Below are 16,653 nucleotides of genomic sequence, written 5' to 3' on the forward strand. Positions count from 1 at the left end.
GGGGGGGGGGGGGGGGTGTGGGGTGATGAGACATTACTCTGTGACCTCGTTTAGTGATCTGATTGTGATTTGAATTACGAACCAGTTGCTGGAAAATGGCAACTTCCAGCCTGAAACAGTTTACTGGAGAAAGAAAAGCAAGTCAGTTAAGTTTTTATTTAAACAAAAAAATGTTTGAATTAAAATAAATTGGAAGCATAATTCCTTTGGTTAACTACTGTAAAGAACAATGCATCTTCATTTTATTCAGAATCTGAAGATGAAGGGACAGGGTACATTGCACAGCATAGTACCAAGTGTGAAAAGAGTAAAATTGAGAAAAGTGAGAATTTGAGGTCCTGAGGGAAAAGAAATGAGATTTAAAACAGGATACTGTGCAACGAGTCTTGATTTCAACACAGTGGAAGAGGATTTAGAAGTAACAAGAGAAGAGAGTTCAGAGTGAATGTTGAATGACAAGTGGTGGTCTGTAAGTCTCACCTCCAAGGTTTATAGACCATTAAAAAACGCATTAAAATGCTACATAGATTATGCGGGTTAAATCGGATAGCCCCTGAAAACAAGCCCGGGGATCGTGATGGGCAATTAATCCGCACCCGTTCAGTGTACTGCAGGTAACATGCCAACTTTGTGCTGCCTGCTTATGAAAATGATTGCCCCATGCAGCCAGCACTAACTGTGCTGTTCATTGGGTGTGTACATTAGCAGGGGGCCCAAAATCATAACTTGCTCACAACAGTTAAAGCGAGCCTGCACCTCTTAAAACAGCGGTGCTTTGTGGCTGGAGCAGGTGCTGGCAATCATTCAAGAAGTGACATGGAAAAACTGAATAATGGCACAACACAGGAGAGTGCTGGCTCCAAGATTTATGGATGCTGCATTGCAGCCTTTAGTGGAGGAGGTGAAAAGTGGCAGAAATGTCCTTTATCCACAGGAGACCCTCCAGACATGCTCAAAAGGCAGTGGGAGCAGACAGCCATGGAAATTGGTGCCAGTAGTCAAGTCTCGAGAGCCTAGATGCAGTGTCGCAAGAAGATAGGCTTCACTTCACTCTCAAACACTTGGCACTGCTGCAAACCTCACACCCACATCTCACAGCTTGCGCACACTGCTAGCTATTCAACATTGATAGTCACATCAGCTAAACACATTGCACAACATTCACTGACATGCACGCTTCCTTCTCTCTTGCAGGACAAGGTGCGCACAACTGGAGGTAGCAGGAACTACCCAGAGGAAGACAGGAGTGTCTGCATATCCTAATCGCTGTGGAGGAGACTGTGCTGGGCATTATTGGGATGCCCTTTGCTGAAACCACTGAAGCTGACGGTACCTAATCTGCCATCTCACATCTTACTCCTCCCTTGTCCCACACTTTCTTCTGATTTATAAACTGCAGGTGGTGTAAGCATGCATCTGTAACACAACTGCCACTACCCCCCCCCACCACCCCCACTACAACAACCCCCACAACCATTGCAGCACAAGCATATCCTGGTGGCTTTTTCTTTTCAGGTCCCCAAGAGGTGCAACCTGGCCAGGCAGTGGAGGAACACCAAGAAGAGAGTGATGAAGGCAGAGAAGAAAAACTTGATCGTTTGTAGCCACCAGCTCAGATACTGACACTGTGAATATCTTAGAGAATAGATTAGAGGCAGGATCTGCATGTGATGAGACATGGCATGAGTGGGTTGCAGCCAGGGCAGGGGGCAAGGATAGCACAGTTGCCAAGTTGCTGGAGGAGATATGGGGCAGAGATGATAAGTAGTGTCGGCAAAGTGATATGCGTGCAGCCATTGGCATCTTGAACTGCAGGAAAGCCTGCAATGCGAGCGAAGCCACATGCTCGCTCCACCTGCTTGACTCTTAACAAGACAGAAAGAAAATGTAATTAGCTCTCATTGAATAGAGAGCCTCAGTGACCTCTCTTACGCAACAGTGGATGGCAAACTGTGAGATGTTGCAGCTATCTCCAGTTCCAGCCTGGAAGGAGCCTGATGCATAAAAGTTCATTGCCACAAAATCTGATTCTTGCCCTGTTCTGAGGTTGCAGCAGGTGGCATATTTCAATCAAGACTTTACTAAATCCTTACTAAAGCGTAGATATCTTACACTTTGTTCCCCAGTAACATTCAGGTAGGAGAAATGCTCCCTGAGTACCCTGGGTGGATATGGCCTGCTGCAGAGTCGTCCTCCTTCTCCCCCTTTTTTCTTTTTTCTTCCAGTAGCTTGTCCTGCTCTGTGTGGCCTGAGTTCATTCTCAGTTATGCTGTATTCCAAAGGAAATGCCTACTAGTGTCTTGGAGCAGCTGTTTCATGCAGAAGCCTTGAAGTCAGCAAAAAACCCTTCAGCAGCTACCATACAACCCCTGTAGACTTTTGCTATTTGAAGCAATTATAGAACGCACCAAACATTTGAAGAATCAAAGCAACAGCCACAAGGAATCAGCAACTGACTTGTAAGTAGTTGATGATCCCTTTAAATGGGATAGGTGGGGCGTCCTTGCTACTGAATGAGTGTTCAGTTGTGCAAGGGTAAGAGAGGACGTTAGCTGGAGCGTTGGGCTCCAAAACAGCACTGCTGGGGTCAAATCAGTGTTTCATGCCAATTAATGTCATGATCTGCCTGCTCTGCTTACTTCTGGCGGACATTCACTGTGTGTGCGATAATGGATTGCCAAAATGGCATCCAGCGCGACTTGCCCCACAAGTATGTTTGCATGCTGTGGAAGCCATTTTGAAGCTTTAAGGGCACTTATTGCTCCCAGAAAATAGGCAGTAACGAGCCCAATTTCTCGCCTATGGAATCTTACACCACAAAATGAAGCCATCTGCTTATCATGCCTGTGCCGGCTCTTTGATAGAGCTGTCCAATTTAGTCTCACACCCCAGATTTATCTCCATATCCTGACAAATTAAGTTGCTATGGAGTCTGCTTCCACCACTCTTTCAGGTAGTGTGTTCCAGATCTGAATAACCCTCTGTGTGGATTAAAAAACTCTTTGTTATTTCACCTCTAATCTTTTCCTAATTATTTCAAAGCATGACTCACTTGCCAGAGGAAACCATTTCTCTCTCTTTCCTCTATCAAAACCCCTCATTATTTTGAATATCTCTTCTCTGCTCATAGGAGAAGAATCCAGCTTCTCCAATCTCTCCACGCAAGTGGGCGGCGCAGTGGTTAGCACCGCAGCCTCACAGCTCCAGGGACCCGGGTTCGATTCCGGGTACTGCCTGTGTGGAGTTTGCAAGTTCTCCCTGTGTCTGCGTGGGTTTTCTCCGGGTGCTCCGGTTTCCTCCCACAAGCCAAAAGACTTGCAGGTTGGTAGGTAAATTGGCCATTATAAATTGTCACTAGAATAGGTAGGTGGTAGGGAAATATAGGGGCAGGTGGGGATGTTTGGTAGGAATATGGGATTAGTGTAGGATTAGTATAAATGGGTGGTTGATAGTCGGCACAGACTCGGTGGGCTGAAGGGCCTGTTTCAGTGCTGTATCTCTAATCAGCTGAAGTTCCTGAGCCCTCTCCAAGGCCTTGATGTAGAATCATAGAATGGTTATAGCATCGAAGGAGACCATTTGGTTTGTTGTGTTCATGCCAGCTCTCTGCAAGAGAAACTCACCTAATCCCACTTCCTGCCTTTTTCCCATAGCCCTGCAAGTTTTTTCTCTTCAGATAAATATTCAGTTCTCTTTTGAAGGCCTTGATTGAATCTGCCTCCACCACACTCTCAGGGAGTGCATTCCAGTCCTAAGCACTCACTGCGTAAAAAGGTTTTTCTTCATGTCGCTGTTGCTTCTTTAGCCAGTTACCTTAAATCCTTTGGTTCTCAACCCTTCTGCCAATGGGAACAGTTTCTACCTACCTACTCTATCAAGACCCCTCATGATTTTGAACATCTCTATCAAATCCCCTCTTAATCTTCTCTTTTCCAAGGAGAGCAGCCCCAGCTTCTCCAAGTATCCATGTAACTGAAGTTCCCTCAAACCATTCTTGTAAATCTTTTCTGCACCATCTCCAGTGGCTTCACATCCTTCCTAAAGCGTGGTGCCCAGAATTGAACACAATACTTCAGTTGCAGCTGAACCAGTGTTTTATTCAGGTTTATCATAACTTCCTTGCTTTAGTACTCAATGCCCCTATTTATAAAGCCCAGGATCCAGTATGCTTTATTAACCACTTTCTCAACTTGCTGTGCCACCATCAGTGATTTTATGAACATATACCCTCAGGTCCCTCTGCTCCTGCATTCCTTTTAGAATTGTACCCTGTATTTTATATTACCCCTTCTCATTCTTTCTACCAAAATGAATCACTTCATACTTCTCTGCATTAAATTTCATCTGCCACTTTTCTAATCATTCCACCAGCCTGTCTAAGTCCTCTTGAAGTTTATCACTATCCTCCTCATAGTTCACAGTACTTCTAAGTTTTGTGTGATCCACAAATTTTGAAATCTTTCCTAAAGTGTATTCTCAGAAATGTACACAATACTTCAGCTGAGATTTGTAAAGGTTTAGTATGACTTTATTGTTTTTGTATTTAATACTCTTGTTTACAAAGCCAAGTGTCCCATCTACTTTCTTAACTGTCTTATCAACTTGCTTTGCCACCATCAAAGATTTGTGAATATGCACCCCAGGTCCCTCTGCTCTTGCACTCCTCTCAAAATGTACTATTTAGATTATACTTCCACTGCATGTTGTTCCTCCCAGAGTGCGTCACCTCACACTTATCACATTAAATTGCATCCGCTGTGTGTTTGAACATTTCACCAGTCTGTCTATGACCTCCTGAAGTCTACTGCTATCCAGGTTTTGTATCATCTGCAAACTTTGAAATTGTACTCCCTATACCCAAGTTCGGGTCATTTATATAAAACATGAAAAGGAATGGTCCTGATGCCAAAAGCCTATAGCATACTTCTCACCACCACCTAGGAAAAACTTCTGTTCACCTATCCCTTAGCCAAATACATACTGAAGTAGTCATTGCCCCCTTAACCCCATGTGCTTCTATTTTCTGAATAAGTATGTTATGTGCTACTTTATCAAGTGCCTTTTGAAAGTCCAAATATATAACATCTACTGCACTACCTTCATCAGCCTGCTCTTGTTAGTTCATGAAAAAACTTGAACGAGTTAGTCAGACATGTATATTATCCTTGATCAATGGCTGCTGTCCCCCCAAAATCTATCTATCTTTTCCATTTCTCCTCCCTCCTGCATACATTGTAGGCCAAGAATGTTTAGTTCCCATTCCTGCCCATATTTAAGTCAGCTGTCCATTATAGTCACTATGTCATAATCTCATGTAGCAACTTGTGCCTGCAGCTCACCAACCTTATTTATAACACTCCTTGCATTAACATGTGTGCATTCCAACATCATGCTAGTCTGCTTTGCATTTTCCTCCATGTAGTTCATGCTCTTTCTGTACGATTCTTTATTCTGTTAATATTTGTTTCTCCTAGTTTTCTATGCAGTTTATCTCTCCTCTTCCCCCAAATTAGTTTAAATGCTCCCATACAGTATTAGTTAACTATCGTGAGGACCTTAGTCCTGGCTGTATATAGGTGCAATCCACCTGGCTTGTACAGGTCCTTCCTGCCCCAACTTACATTTCTATTAATAAATATTATCAAATACAGCCCCATAACTGGTCTCTGTCCAGAAAGACTGAAAACTTTGATCACAGTGCTTCATTGCACTTGTGCTATGAAGAATTAATTTTGCCTATGTCATTTTGCCATGCTACTCCCCTTGGTTGCTGCATCAAATAGTTGGGCCGAATGTTTCACGCAGGACTATAAACTAGAATAATAAATGTTTCCCTTTATTAAAGAATAGTTGCTTATTTCATTGTTATACGGTGTTGGATCCCAAAATGGAAAATAAACAAATTTACGATGGAGAATCTCCTGCATTAGCTACATCATTGTGGGAAAGTAAGCCACCTCCTTAGAATAGGAATCTCGGTAGGGCATCAACTACTTGCCAATTGCAGAGCAATGCTGAATGAATCCTAGGAGTAAATTGCCCATCCTTTAGCCACAGGTGTGGGTTATAAAGATCTCTAAGATTGAGACAGTGGCAAAATGGGATGGATAAAGGAGGTGGTATGTGATTATATTTAATAGCAAATGATAGAGCAAATAAATGTCCATTAGAGCCAACCTTTCTGAGAGACCACGTATAATTTGTACTTGTGTAGAACATGTGATATACTTAAGAGTATCTAGAGGTATGACTAACCACAGATCAAAGTTTTGAGAAGACAAATTTCTCCGTGGGCTTCAAGAATAATTGACTGTCAGTCAACTGTGATGGAGTGAACTCCACAAATAATATTCCCATTTTACAGTAGAACTTAGTGTTAATTTTTGTCTGATAGCCCTCAGTTTCTTGTATTGGTGTCATTTATTACCTATGCAGTAGTGAGGGGTGGGGGTGAAAGAGGAAATTCATAGCATTTGTTTAATCAACTGATCAATAAATATGTGGCATGTGCATTTACATGTGTTTTTGCTTTGTTTTGGATCCTCACAGAAATCATGTCCAGTCAGCCAGTTAATATTGTTGACAGTGGCAAGCGCAACAAGAAAAAGAGAAGAGCCAGGACTTCGGACAGCTTTACTGGAAGGTTTGAAGGTCAGTGACTTTATTTTGTTGACTTCTGATAGTTGTTCGGTAGAGTTTAAATGACAGCATTTCCTTTAAGATAACGTTACAGACCACTTCCGTGTGTCTTATTAGGTCAATGAGGACCTTTGTATGATCTGTCATATTCCATTGTTACTCGCCACCTGAGATGATCTATTTGCTGAGGAGCAGATTCATGTTTTTTTAAATTATTCGTTTCATGGGATGTGGGCAACGCTGGCAAGGCCAGCCTTTGTTGCCCATCCCTATATGCCCTTGAGAAGGTTGTGGTGAGCTTCCTTCCTAACTTGCTGTAGTCTGTCTGAATGCCCACAGTGCTGTTAGGGAAGGAATTCCAGGATTTTGATCCAGTGACAGTGAATGAATGGCGATATATTTCCAAGTCAGGATGATTTGTGGCTTGGAGGGGAACTTGCAGATGGTGGTGTTCCAGTTCTGTGTCACAGTATTGAAAATAAACTCTTAAGCTTATAAAATTGGAAAACCTGTCAGCTGGATCTAAGTAAAATCCATTACTGTCAAATCTAAGCTTACACTTTCCAAATGTTTCAAGCATACTGTCATGCAGACCCCCCACCTGCCAAGAATGAGGCATATTAATTTTGTCATATGCACATTGATTTTAAACTGTTGCTGGAGTGAAGAAATGACTTGTTTGAAGATCACCATACACTGGGCTGGAAGGACATTTGCATACTAAGAGACACTGCTTGTGGAGGCAAAGGACTATTCCCTGTTCCAGTTAACCCAAATGGATTTTGATCACCAGACATTGAAGGTGTAAGGAAGCGCATTCCAGCGCCTGCTAAGACAATACAGGAGAGACTGTTCCAAATAAGGAGCTAGTCACATGACTAACGCTGGAACAAGGAAGCTGCTCTCTCTCTTTCTCTTTCTCTCCCCGCCGCCACTGGACCCACGGAAGACATGTAAACCTCAAGAGAGAAAAGTCTCCGACATTGAAACAAGTTGACGCGTGAACTGGGCCCCAACGAATAGCAGGAGTTACCAGCAACCAAAGACTCCACATTGAACTCAAAGGACAGTAAATAGTAACAGATATTGCCTCAAACTTTTTTCCTTTATTCCTTTCCACTTTTTTTGTCTCTATCTGCGTGTGTTTATCGCATATGCATGCTAGCGTGGTCATGTCGCATATTCGTAGTCGCTAATGGGATTAGAGTTTAGGATTAATAAACTTCTACCTTTCTTGTTTAAATCTAAAGAAACCTGTTTGATTTCTTTGCCTTACAATTGGACCAGTGAACAAGGATCCACTAAGGGGAGCTAAAAACACTGTGTTTTCAAATTAAACCCTGTTACGGTTAAACCAGGCAAAGGCTGAGAGGGAACCCCGAGACCCTTTCTCACCTGGTCGTAACAATACTGAAAGAGAGACAAATTATTCAAACAAGAAAAGATAAATACTCAGAGCAATTTATTTCCACTCCATTTGTGGAAGAAGAAATGTATGAGAGGTAAAATAGAAACTTTAGACAGCTAATAAATTGTTACGAACCATAAATACATATAAAATACAGAGTAACATACATAGTGATGTCTAGAGCATGAGAAGATCATTGGTCATCTAACTGATCCTCCCAAACGTCCCATTAGAGTTCTTATTGTGCCCTGGAACTAATAGCTCTAAACAGGAATTCATCCGGTCTTTTTCTTAAAATCTGTAAAGATTTTCTCTACTGCCATTTCTAATGATAGCCTGTTACACAATTCATCTTAATAAAAAAAAAAGTGTCTAAATTTTTTATTCTTCTTTGACTCCCTTAACTGAAAAAGTTATCCTCTCATTGAATCCTGTGCCTGATGGAAGAACTTCCTTGGTTGAAATTTTTCTTAGCTTTGAAAATTTTGCTGTATTAAATTTGTCCTTATACTCCTCTCCAAATAGACATCACCCATACTCCTCTCCAGAGAGTAAAGTCTCAGGGTGAACAATCCTTCCTCATACTTTAGTCTTCAGCCTTTGACTGTCTCCAATAATTCTACATTTCCTACATAATAGAGACCAAAACAACACCGTACTCCTGATTGTACCTCACCAAGGTCAGATACAATTTCAACATCGCTGTCGCTGTGTTTGTCACACTTCTAGCTATATATACAAACAACACTTTTTTTTTGATTGCCTGTGACCACTGAAGTGATAGTTTTAATGGCCTATCTGGCAAAATTCCCCAAATTCTTTCTTGGTTTTTTACCTCAACACTCTACTATGCAACATTCACTTCATGTTTTTAGTTTTTTCCAAGTCTCTCTGCATGTTGACTTTGTCTATCCAGGTCTCTTTGGATAGCATTCTCAAATTTGCACTCAATTTGGTGCAATGTTTGATGCCTTGAACAACATTCTATCCTGTAAATCATTTATAAAAATGATAAACAGTGGCCCCAAGGCTAACCTGTGTGGTACTCAACTTGCAACAGGTTTCCACTCTGATACCTATGATGTTGTTTACCTTTCAGCTGTATGTCAATCTATCCCAATTCTTGTCTCTTCTGTGAGCAGTCTGTTTTGTGAAATAATGTCAAATACTTTCTGAAATCCAAATAGGTATTTCATTCCTTCCTGAAGCATACACAGTCCTTGCAGATTTGTTCCCCACTTAATCTCTTTTATAATCTAGGGTTCAGTAACTCCTGCAGTATTTATCAGCTCCCTATTTACCATCGCTTCTCACTCATTCATTTTATTTCTTATACTCCTGGCATTTATGTAAATACCTTTTGGATTATTCCTTGCTCTCTTGTGAAATTCATATGCCTAATTGGCCCACATTATTATCTTCTTTCCACATTTCCTTGGATTATTTATCTTATCTTCCCAGACTCAGTGGGTCAAGAATATGAACCTCTCCCTCTACATGTGGCGAGGAACCATTTATTGACCTTCCTGATCTGACTCCCTCTCTAATATGCCGAGTAAGTGGCAGAGCGAGTGAATAATGAAATTGTGAATAATGTAATATTAATCTATTAACAAGTAGCTCGTCTTTTATCTAGCTCAAGTAGACAAAATATACAAAGATCTAAACTAATCTAATTTTTTTATATAATGGCTTTCAAATAGAACATTTTTCTTATCTTAGATTTTCAAATATACTCTTGGCTAATGGCTATACGGCTGACTTTCTCAAAGGATACTCCAACTTCCAAAATGGTCGTGCATCCTGCATTTTGAATATTGTGCCCCTCAAATTTAAAGATTTGCTGTTACTTACTTGCAAAGAAACCAATGCTGAAGTCTGTATATATTTGAAAATCATGCCATATTCTTTCAAACCTGTTAACAGGGAGATCACAAGAAAAAAACTTGCAGTGTTGTATCAGGCCAGGTCACGTGCACCACTTTGGCTTCAGTGGTGCTCAAACTCTCTACAGTGACTTAGCTTTAAAGAGGAAACTAGACAAAACACATTGATCTATCATAGCTACCCGAGGAGCTTTTCAGTTTTTCTGAAATTCCTTTTCTAGACCTCCATTTCTACCCTACCTACGTCATTGGTCCCCCTGTAAACCACAGCCTCTAGTTTTTTTCCTTCCCACCATAGGATCTAATCACCCTTTTAGTTCAGACCTAAACTCTGGCACCTGGAAAACATCGTACCATTCTGGACTCTTAGAATCTACTGCTGCAAGCATGACCATCAGTTCTTCTTACTATAGAGTGCCCTACAGCTCAAGTGTTTTCTTTAGTCTTGCCTTTCCTCGATCCCCTTGAGAACAAATACCTGCTATCCTGTGCCACTGACCTATTTGTTGTTAGCATCCCCAGTAGTTCCATTCTTTACTACTACCTGTGCTGAAAACATATACAATTTTCACACATCCTCAGTGTTTCTGCCTGCTTTTTTATATATGTAAAAAAGAATTTGAGTCACAAGGTCAGAGAGAAATATTGGATTGGCTTTACTGCCATCTACACTGATATTTATGTCCATTTCCGAAGACGGTTGCACCGATTTTATCAAACGCTGAGAACAAAAAACAAACTTGAAAATCAGTAAGTCAAAGACAATATCAAGCTGCAACCCTCAGACACAAATGAACAAATGATTCTGGTGTTACTGGCCTTTCATTGCAACCATGTGCAATTCGGAAGGGGTGGGAGTGACACCCAAATCCACGTTGATTCACAAAGCATGGAGCACACCAAAGACAAATGAAAATTACTTGATCAAATCTCAATCAAGCTATTAACTTACTATTTATTTATTCTCAAAATGTAAGATGTTACCTGAGCCACTCATCTCTGCCAAATGTAGTAATATAAAACTGCATTTGAACAAGCATTTCTGATTGCAAAAATATGGGAAGTAAAGTAAAATGGCAAACATCTGGATGAGGATGATAGCAGTCCAGTCTTGGGTTTCAGATAACTAATGAATCATTTTACAAGATCATGCGATGAGGAATAAGACCATTTGGCTCATCTTAGTTTCTAGCGCATCTGCTCAGAAACAACTTTGTTTCCCATCCTCCATTTTAGTATCAGTTGTGCTACAGGATTTTTTTTCTTGTACTACCCAACAGGAAATCTGTGTGAAGACTTTAATATTATTAGTTGAAACTTACACACACTTGTCTTATTGTCAGAGTTTAACTTCATGTACTGTTTCAAATTTACCTTTCCTACCTTACATACTTCTGAATTTCAAGACTGCAAAGCTGTAAGTTTTTCCAGGTTTTGTTCATAAGGAGAGCGAAGAGGGGACACGAAAAAACACTGGCAAGATAAAGGAAAATCCCCAGGCGTTTTATATTAAGGGCAAGAGGATAACCAGGGAAAGGGCAGGGCCCATTAGGAACCAAAGTGGTAATCTGTGTGTGGAGCCAGAGGATATAGGTGAGGTTTTAAATGATTACTTTGCATCTGTGTTCACACTGGAGAAGGACGATGTTGGTGTAGAGATCAGGGAGGGGGATTGTGATATACTTGAACAAATTAGCATTGAAAGGGAGGAAGTATTAGCGGTTTTAGCGGGCTTAAAAGTGGATAAATTCCCAGGCCCAGATGAGATGTATCCCAGGCTGTTATGTGATGCAAGGGAAGAGATAGCAGGGGCTGTGACACAAATTTTCAAATCCTCTTTGGCCACAGGAAAGGTACCAGAGGATTGGAGGACAGCGAATGTGATACCATTATTCAAGAAGGGTAGCAGGGATAAACCAGGTAATTACAGGCCGGTGAGTCTAACATCAGTGGTTGGGAAACGATTGGAAAAATTACTGAGGGACAGGATTAATCTCCACTTGGAGAGACAGAGACTAATCAGGGATAGTAAGCATGGCTTTGTCAGGGGGAGATCGTGTCAAACAAACTTGATTGAATTTTTTGAGGCGGTGACTAGATGTGTAGATGAGGGTAAAGCATTTGATGTAGTCTAGATGGACTTCAGTAAGGCTTTTGATAAGATCCCACATGGGAGATTGGTTAAGAAGGTAAGAGCCCATGGGATCCAGGACAATTTGGCAAATTGGATCCAAAATTGGCTGAGTGGCAGGAGGCAGAGGGTGATGGTCGAGGGTTGTTTTGGAGATTGGAAGCCTGTGACCAGTGGTGTACTGCAGGGATCGGTGCTGGGACCCTTGCTGTTTGTAGTGTACATTAATGATTTAGATGTGAATATAGGAAGTATGATATGTAAGTTTGCAGATGACATGAAAATTGGTGGTGTCGTAAATAGTGAGGAGGAAAGCCTTAGATTACAGTACAGTATAGATGGGCTGGTATGATGGGCAGAGCAGTGGCAAATGGAATTTAATCCTGAGAAGTGTGAGGTGATGCATTTTGGGAGAATTAACAAGGCAAGGGAATATACAATGGATGATAGGACTCTAGGAAGTACAGAGGGCCAGAGGGATCTTGGTGTACTTGTCCATAGATCACTGAAGGCAGCAGCACAGATAGATAAGGTGGTTAAGAAGACATTTGGAATACTTGCCTTTATTAGCCGAGGCATAGAATATACGAGCAGGGAGGTTATGATGGAGCTGTATAAAATGCTAATTAGGCCACAGCTGGAGTACTGTGTACAGTTCTGGGCACCACACTATAGGAAGGATGTGATTGCACTGGAGATTCACCAGGTTGTTGTCTGGGCTGGAGCATTTCAGCTATGAAGAGAGACTGGATAGGCTAGGGTTGTTTTCCTTAGGGCAGAGTAGGCTGCGGGGGGACCTGATTGAGGTATATAAAATTATGAGGGGCATTGATAGGATAGATAGGAAGAAACTTTTTCCCTTGGCGGAGGGGTCAATAACCAGGGGGCATAGATTTAAAGTAAGGGGCAGGAGATTTAGAAGGGATTTGAGGAAAAATGTTTTCACCCAGAGGGTGGTTGGAATCTGGAACACACTGCCTGAAGGGGTGGTAGAAGCAGGAACCCTCACAACATTTAAGAATTATTTAGATGAGCACATGAAACGCCATAGCATACAAGGCTATGGGGGCCAAGTGCTGGAAAAAAGAATTAGAATAGATAGGTTCTTGATGGCCGGCATAGACACGATGGGCCGAAGGGCCTGTTTCTGTGCTGTATAACTCTATGACTCTAACTGAGTCATCTGAAACTAGAAATTGTCTGCTTAACTTTGTACAACCTTCTTGAATGCCTTCCTTGAACTTGGCAATCAAAATTAGGCATGGTACTTGGTAGTTGCTGATCAGAGCAAGTGTATTTTTAGCATCAGATCCAATGACTTGTATTCTGTGGGTTAACCATGTAAGATTCAGAATTCTACATTCTTTGTTAATTGCTGCTCTGCTAGCATATAAACATCTCTAATTGCCAAGAGAGATAAGTCATGTGCCTTTTTCCTAGTTCTGACAAAGGTTTGACAGTCAAAACATTAACCTCTGTCTAGAAGTTGATGAGCCTGCTGTGCTTTCCCAGTACTTTTGTATTTTTATTTTAGGTGCTCATGTTTTCCTGATCTGGCACTCTGAGCACATATCCAGACTTTCCTTTCTGTTTCCCTTGGCCTCATTCTCTGGCTGTTGCTCACTCTGGTTGCTTGCTGATTTATTTTATTCTCTCAGTTTTGGGGCAACCCTTACCCTACCTCATTGTGGAACTGAAAGGAGAGTTTAAACCTTATGAATACAAAATGGGGGTATGGGACAGAGAGGGTGCTGACCTAAGTCGTCAGCAACATCTTATAGAAAATGGTTTTCAATTTTGATGGGTGTATTTCCTTTGCATTGTAGTGCTTGTTGCTGTAGTTGTACATAAGAAAAGCCAGGGATCAGAAAAGGCTATTTGGCCATCAAATTTCTGAACATTTAGAGTTGGCAATGAATATGCAGTACCTGCATATTTTGACTGTTCCTTTCCTTTCTAATTATTTGTGATTGGTTAAGTTCTGATCTCACTTTGATGAGTTCAGTATGATTTCCCATGATAACTTGTTAAATACACTGACAATATTGTGACCATTGTAAAATAATTATTTATTAAATCATTCATTGCATTGGCAGATTTGTACAAGTTGACTAATGAACAATTAGGAGAAGGGGCCTATGCTAAAGTCCAAGGCTGTGTCAACTTGCACAGTGGAAAAGAATGTGCTGTAAAGGTAAGCAGTAAAATTATATCACAAATGGGGGATACCTTACTTGCAATGGAGGATGTGGCTCCTGAAGGTTGTCTGAGTTTCATAGCCTTTCTATGTTCGAGGTATTCTACTGTCTTAGTCTCAGTTGCTTGTAAGTTTTTTTGTAGTGGCACAATTCATGATTCTTTGGAGATTATATACTGTTGATGTAGAGGATATGGGTTTTATCCAAGAGTTTTCTGACATAGTAAGTTCTGGTCCAAACAGGCCATTGTGGCAATGCTGAATAAAGCTCGAGGAAATCCGGGGGAAAAAGTGGAAAAATTGCGCAGAGAGGCCAACAGTATTAACTAGTTCAAAAAAGCAATGCTTGGAAGTAATGCCTACTTAATGAATGGCGTTTGAGGGGATTAGGATGATCAGATAAAACTGATACAATTGAAAAGTTGGAGGAAGGGGAATTAATTAGATATAATAAATTATATTTTGCTGCGTGTATTCACTTTTGGGAAGATAATACATTTTCCCTTTATTTCTCCTCTACAATCTGCTACACGCTTTTCACTGGGGTATATGCCGCATGTAGCAGTTCTAAGAATCACTAAAGCCTGAGAGCCGGCTCTTGAGAGCCATGTAATGGTAATCTGGCCACAAATCTTCCTCATTTTCTTTTGGGTTCTCATCTTATGGCTGCCTCCCCATCGCATTACAGCTGATTGGAAACTTCAGTATAAGAGATTAAATCTACCTTTCTTGTTGACCTGGTGCAGCACGTTGATGTTTCATCCTTTAAGCCATTGCAGTTGATCTTTGTATTCCCTTTTTAATTACTGTGTTGCAGTATTGATTTAATTCAGCTTTTAATGGAAACTCTTCGTATGTACAATACAAACTCAAAACTTCGATCATCTCACTTCTTTGCTCTTAGGTTGAGTATCAGACTTTCCATACTCTGGGATGTGATGTTTTGCCATACTTACAATCATGAGGGTTAAGAGGACAAATATTATATAGCCTGGCAAAAGTCTGTGAGCATAAGAATATATTCCTGCACTGTCACTTAAGCCTGAGTGTGAAATGTGGCTCAGTAGGTATCACTCTGGCTTCTCCGTCAGAGGCTGTGGGTTCAAGTCCCACTCCAGAGACTTGAGCACAAAAATCTAGGCTGACACTCCAGTGCAGTACAGAGGAAGTGCTGTGTTGGATTGCTTTCTTCTTCTAATTCATCTCATTACTTTACACACCTGAGTACACATGCATCAGTTATAGCAATGCCGAGTTGGCTGTTTATTGAGCAATGACACTTCACAGTTCCAGTATGAGTACATGGGTCTTTTTTGAGCTGTTATTACACAATCCGGTATGAGTATTCAGGTACACTAGACTCCGCAATCCAGTATGAGTGCAACATACAATGGGTCACTCACAACTCTAATACTAATTCTCCCTTTGATCAGCAGTTTCAATGCATACTACCACTAAATCGCAATATATCAAAGAAGCAGAAAAGTGACATCAGAATAACAACATGGAGTCCAAGAAATGCACTTAGCTCTTCTCAATCTGTTGTAATCATTTTGTTACCATGGTTATATGGCTTACTTGAGTATTTTGGACACTATAAACACAAGTAACTAGATCCACATCTCTCAGACCATCAGGGCATGAATGAGTGAGTTTCACACATTCCATCAGTTCCTCATCATCGCCTTAAGCTCACTTACACTTTGTATCTCATATTCGGCAGAAAGTTGTTTCAGCTCTTTGGGCTGAATTTTATGTGCCCCCGAGGGATGGAAACGGAGGTGGGGGAGCCCATAAAATTGCATAGGGTGGGTGGGTGGGTGAAGTGCCTGTTGCCTTCGAATTTAGTCTGGATGTGGAAGGCCGAAGACTGCCTTTCCACCCAGAGGCCAATTGAGGCTCTTAAGTGGCCAATTAACTTGAGGCAGCCTCCGTGTGTATTTGGGCAGGTGGGGTGGGGGGTTGGTGGGCCTATTTCCTGGGCAATCTGTAGCCCATTGAAGGTCCCCGGTGGCAACCCACCATCCCCCCCCACCCCCGCTCACTTTCCTCACCACCCACCCCTTGCCAGGGCCTGCCTAAGTGGCCACGGCAACCTGCCCCAACTTACCTTCAGCCCAGGCTCCATGGCTGCACTTCTTCAAGTGCCTGCTGCAGTTCCATCAGTGGTCACAACTTCGATGGTGCTGGGAGTGCTGAGCTGCCAGCCCTCTGTTTGGCTGGCAGCCCTTGGAGGCAGGATCCCCATCCTTAAAGGGACGGGAACCCTAGTGCCTGGCAGTTAATTGCCCGAGTGCTATTAAATACAGCCAGGGGTCCTCCAATGGGCTGAGATGTGGTGTCCCTCGCCTTTTGGGCCTGGCATTGCCAGCTGTGTAAAATCTAGCCCATT

General features: G+C 41.7%; 1 protein-coding gene across 8 annotated transcripts in view; it reads left to right on the forward strand.

The window, feature by feature from the left end:
• LOC137372742 (MAP kinase-interacting serine/threonine-protein kinase 1-like) overlaps positions 1 to 16,653 on the forward strand; it is a 90,163-nt gene that overhangs the window by 25,006 nt on the left and 48,504 nt on the right. For 7 of the 8 annotated variants that reach the window (XM_068036941.1, XM_068036939.1, XM_068036936.1 and 4 more), the window contains 2 exons: positions 6,550 to 6,651; positions 14,161 to 14,258. In XM_068036941.1, coding sequence (XP_067893042.1) covers positions 6,555 to 6,651; positions 14,161 to 14,258 — 195 coding nt within the window. In that variant the 5' untranslated portion in view covers positions 6,550 to 6,554. Of the gene's footprint in view, positions 1 to 1,194; positions 1,330 to 6,549; positions 6,652 to 14,160; positions 14,259 to 16,653 lie in introns of all 8 variants that reach the window. The other variant, XM_068036940.1, reaches the window with a different exon arrangement.

The sequence above is a fragment of the Heterodontus francisci genome, chromosome 8 (assembly GCF_036365525.1).
Source record: "Heterodontus francisci isolate sHetFra1 chromosome 8, sHetFra1.hap1, whole genome shotgun sequence".
Classification (NCBI taxonomy): domain Eukaryota; kingdom Metazoa; phylum Chordata; class Chondrichthyes; order Heterodontiformes; family Heterodontidae; genus Heterodontus; species Heterodontus francisci.